Genomic DNA, 5,259 nt, shown 5'->3' with positions numbered 1-5,259 from the left:
CTTACATGAACTGACTCGACCCCCGCTGGAGGGTGACTGTGCAACCCCGGGATGGCACCATAGCCGCGATCCATCCATGTGGTCCTGCCGGCCTGGCGGCCTCAGTAGGCTCCTGCGCACTTGAATACGGCTGCGTCTGCCTTGGGTGAACGTGCAAGTTCCACGTCGGTGCACGAAGACGGGCAGAGAGCTGCAGCTTAATGAATGAAGCCTCCGACCAGGCTGCATGACTGTTCTCTACCTGCCTGCTGATGAAAGTCTGCATGTGCGGCAGAATTTCGTATGGAAGAAGCCAAACCTTACCCACCCACAACTGCTGGCAACTCCCAGTATCTATCCCAACAGTCCAGTAGCTGTGTATTCAAAACTGCCTGAGGGCCATGACTCGCAACAATAAGGAGCACCAAGTACTTATTATTTATACACAATCAGAATAATAAGGGATGGCAGTCTCGTAGCTAAGAGCCCCAACTTGAGTCCGGTGGACCACTGTTCAAGGCCTGGTTCCACCACCAGGTAATAGCAGTCAAGTTCATTTATTTCTCCGTGCTTCAGTTGCCTCCCCTGCAAAAGGAAGCCAATCAGAACACGAATCGCCCCTTAAGGCTGTTGTGAAAAATGTACGCTATAACGTCGGCAGAAACAGCACGTTGTGGGCATGAAATAAACTTCAGCTATTGGTACTACTATCACTAAGGCTTACACTTGCCGGGGGTAAACCCCGTCAAGCTTTATTCTCAAATGGCCCTGAAAGCACGGTCTAGATTTTTCAATTACACAACTCATTTCACCTCTGATCGTGTGTACTGCCATTTTCTGTAGCTAGCTTACCCCACATCTCCACCCCCAACTAGCCCTTAAGTTCCAGGAGAGCAAGGAAGCTTTGTTCATCAGCCGGTCTTCAGGGACCAGCCACAACGCTGGGTACCTACAAAGTGTGGAGTGACCACTCTCTCCTGCCATCTCTCCTTCCACTAGCATCCATTAGCAACAGCATGCGCAAACTCTAAGTGCCTATCAGAGTCTGTGCAAAACTAACATGACCTGGACACTGTCCAGGCGCAGGTGGGAATTGGCCAGTAACAAACTAAGAGTTTTGGGGTTCCTTACTCCGTGCCAAACCATGTTTTAGAGACTGTATGTCTAGATCGCATATAATCCTCACAATAACTCCAGGAACTATTATCACACCCATTCTACAGTTGAGGAAAACCAAGGTTAATAGAGGGTAGGTAGAATGGGCCCCCGTTGAGCTCCCTGCTCAGCAGGGGAATCTGCTTCTCCCTCTCCCTCTGCCCCTGCTCGTGTTCTCTCTCTCACTCACTTTCTCTCAAATAAATACATAAAACCTTTAAAAAAAAATAAATAAAATAAACATCCAACTGGTGACTTGCCATTTCCATTTAATTTATAATAGGCATCTCAAATGTAACAAAGCCAAAAGAAAACGATGGGTTTTCCTTCCCAAATGTCCTCCTCCCTTCAGGCCTCCTATCTCACCTAGTAAACGGCACCATCACCAATCCAGTTGCCCGGGACAAATCCAGAATCACTCTCTTTCCCACACCCCACTTCTAATCCACACAAAAGTCCTATTCTACCTCTAAAATTAGCCCACGAGCCAACAACCGCGCTGTAAACACTACAGCCTACGTTAAGGTAAAACATGCTCTCCTCCTCGGACTACGGCAACAGCACATCACCAAGATGTAAGCTCCGTCAGGAGGCATTTCTCCTCACTGCTACAGCCTGCCTGCACACAGAGGAGACAGCATAAAAATATTCACTGAATGAGCAGCTCTGACTGCTCTCCCTGCCTCCACTGTAGTCCCTAATACCATTGAGTCTTCACAGCTCCCAAAGTGACCTTATAAGCGTAAATCAAACCACAGCTCTCACTGGAACAGAAACAAAACCTAAACTCCAACCCTGGCCGACAGTCTCTGGCCACATTTGGACCTACCTGCCTCACTACTTCATCTGCTTCCCTGATGACACCCCAGCCACCCCGGACTCCCTTCTGTTCCTCGAAAACCCTGAAAGGACCCTCACCCAGACCCTGACATGGATGCCTCTCGTTACTGATCAGTCTCAATTCCAGGAGCATCTTCTCGGACAGGCTTCCCCAGCAAGCTACCCAAAGCCACTCTGCCACCAGGTCTGGTTACAGTACTAGTACTGACCGTTTCATTGCTTACATGCTTATGGGATGCCCCCACCAACAACAGAGGGACCACTGAGGGCAGAGATGATGTCTACCTGGCTCACTGCCCTATCCCTAGCTCCTGGCACATAGTAGGTGCTGTGATATTGTGATATAACCAGAAATAGAGATTTGGTTTTCCTCCCTGGTGTGGGAGGACAAGGAGACTTGTGACTGGCATCTGAAATGTAGGGCGAGAGGCAATCTTATTCGACTAAGCCCTTAACCTGTGGGATACTAAATCCAGGTGGTGTCATAACTGAATTGAACTGTTTTAAGTCCAGCTGGTATCCGGGGAGTTGGGAAACTGGTTGGTGTGGGGAGGGAACTCCACTCATTTGATACCGGAAAGATGCTCATATTAAACAAAAAAGATTGGTAGAATAGAATAATTAATGATTTTTTTAAAAAAAATTTAAATGAAAAGATTGGAACACTTAGCTTCTGATGGTGCTATGAGGTTCTTTTAACGTACACTTCTTAACAGCCCCATCCGTCTGAAATCACAGTGTCATCACCCCCTCACTGCCTTGAGACCCCCCGCAGTGTTGCTTCAACCAGCCCAGAGAAAGCAGAAGTTAACTTTCCTGTGATGAATGGCCAGGATTTGGTTCTTTCCAAAGTCCTGAGAAGGGGATTTTAGAAAGAAGTCATTAAATCCTGCCAAAATATCAACCATACCAATAATTCTTTTACAAGACCACTTGAGTAGTGGTAATCATTTTCAAAGCCCTAAATTAGCTGCTTGGAGTCACAGAAGGCCTCAAGGGGCTTTCATGGGACTAGGAGAGGACAGATGCTCCTAAATATCTGTAATTACTAAATAATGGGAAGTGTGGCATCAAATTGGAAAGCATTTGAAACAACAATGAAAGATTTGCAAAGCTTTCCTGAGATTGGGAAAACTCAGAAAATAGCCTTTCCCGTCCACCTTGGTCTCAAAAGGCCTGGCAAGGTGGTAAGCATCCTCTCTCTCTCCTTGCCTGACTTAAGCCAAGTCATTACACGTCAAGTTAAAAACCTCAATTTTCAGGGGTGCCTGGACGGCTCGGTCGGTGGACCACACCACTCTTGGTCTCGGGGTTGTGAGTTTGAACCCCAGGTTGGGTATGGAGATTAAAAATAAAAATTTTTAAATCCCACAAAAACCTCAATTTCCTCCTGTCTGAAAAGGCCAATGTGAATGCATGCCAAGTACAGTATTAAGACTTCAAAAACCAGAATAACTTCACGGAGCCACTGGAGGGGGGACGGATAATCGGCCAGTTACAGAAACTCACAGTTTTAACTCCTGCATCACTTACAGGACAGCCTTAATTGTTGTACGGCTGAACGCATTAGAAAGCAAAAACATCCCAGTACCTGAATGCCCCCGGAGTTAGATTCATTTGAAACAACACACCATTAAAATTGTGTACAGAAACGCTGTACAGAATAGGGAGGATAGAGAGGAGGGAGCTCCACATCCGGAAGGCTTTACCTATTTCGTTGTTTCTTACTCTGCGGGAAGGCGTGAAATTAGCATTAAAGAGTTAAAACCTACTAATTCTGCCCAGATGCGCTACTAACCAGTAGGAGTCGCCAATAGACATACATGTTTTAAGATATTATATGAGTGTAACTGGCAAGTTCAGTTAAAAGGAGGGACGGGAAGGCTCGCGCTCTTAGCAGGCAGCCGGGGTGCGTCCAACCAGGGTTGCGTCGGGAAACTCAGGAAGAAGGGTTGTGTCTTCCCTGCGCCGGCCCTGACACCATAGTTTGGAAACAAGGTTTCGAGACGTTCTCGAAGAAACAGAGCCAATGCTCTAGGCTTGCAAGATGCCAAGTGCACGCTGCCGGGGCCATATGACCCGAGTTTTGTTCGCGGCATAAGAAAGGAGACGTTGCCCAAACGCGCGTCTTTTTCTGGGCTCTTCGAATAGGCAGAGCCGGTGGGCTAAGGAGCTCAGCATCACACACTCGCACCGGGAGGGGAAGCCGAAACTCTCCGGGGGCAGTCGGATTCCTTCGCCCGAGCCCTGCCTGCCCCGCCCTAAGCGAAGTCCCTAAGACCTGACGGGAAGACCTCGGGGTCTCCTCTCGGGCTTCCCCGTGTCCCTCCCAGCCCGCCCACGGCACAGGGTTTCCCCGACGGCCGACCGCCACGCTCGGGCCCGAGGCGCTCACCCAGACTGCGCAGGGTCAGCCCCGGACGACCCACCACCCGGCCCACTTACAGCCGAGGATCTGGGGCGCGCACGCAGGGCAGCCGGCGGTGCCTAGGCTCCGGGTCCCGTAGCCCGATTCACCGTCCCCTTGCCCTCCCCCCGCTCACCTGGCCCGCACAGCACTGCGCTGACATCGCGGCGGCCGACGACCACGGGCTTCCTCGCCCGCTGCCCGCTCCGCTCCGGCCCTCCTGGCTACCTCCAGCCGCGATCGCCCCTTTCAGGAGCAGCTCACTCCTCCACGCCGAGCAGCCCCGGTCGAAAGCCAGGCACCGCCGCCTGGGTGAAAACAACCGCCGCCAAACCCCGCCCCGCCGCTGCAGGCCCCGCCCGCCCCCTCGAGCCACGGCCGCCCTCAGCCCCGCCCCGCTCCCGCCCCTTCCCAGGCGCTCCGCAGCTGAGCAGGCTCGCCCGGGGCTCGCACTTCCGCTGGCGTCAGGCGGCGGGGCGGCTGCGATCACTTCCCTGTGCGGCGCTGGGCTCCGAAGTCCGCCCACCGTCGGGCGGGCCCGGCGTCCTCGTGCTCCTTCGCGGGCACGCCGGCGCTCGGTTCCCCGCGGAGGAGGGGAGCGGCCGTGTGATCCCCGGCTCCGGTGAAAGAGCTGCTGGCTAACTCCAGTAAAGCTTAGATCCTTAACAGCGATTGCTGAGTGACTTGCTCCACCGACGCAGTGGGGACCACCGAGTGCTGGTCGGCTCTCTGCCTCGCGCCGACAGAGATCTCCCCTGGATCCCTGTTTCTGAAATCCCTTTATCTCCCTTCTCTGCCAAGAAAACCAAACACTTAGGCGAAAGTCCCTTCTTCCCAAGCTTCCTTGAATCCATGGGCACTTTGGGGGATTCGGTGAG

At 52.1% G+C, this 5,259-nt stretch overlaps 1 protein-coding gene across 1 annotated transcript in view; it reads right to left on the bottom strand.

Annotated features, from left to right (window-relative positions):
• SERINC5 (serine incorporator 5) overlaps positions 1–4,730 on the bottom strand; it is a 102,956-nt gene extending 98,226 nt beyond the window's left edge. The window contains exon 1 of the mRNA XM_040622140.1: positions 4,518–4,730. Coding sequence (XP_040478074.1) covers positions 4,518–4,544 — 27 coding nt within the window. The 5' untranslated portion in view covers positions 4,545–4,730. The remainder of the gene's footprint in view (positions 1–4,517) is intronic.
• Positions 4,731–5,259: the final 529 nt, after the last annotated feature.

Source organism: Ursus maritimus, unplaced genomic scaffold (assembly GCF_017311325.1).
Source record: "Ursus maritimus isolate PB19 unplaced genomic scaffold, ASM1731132v1 scaffold_5, whole genome shotgun sequence".
In the NCBI taxonomy this organism is placed as follows: Eukaryota; Metazoa; Chordata; class Mammalia; order Carnivora; family Ursidae; genus Ursus; species Ursus maritimus.
The sequence above is the reverse complement of the archived record's forward strand: the minus strand, read 5'-3'. Positions and strand labels throughout refer to the sequence as shown.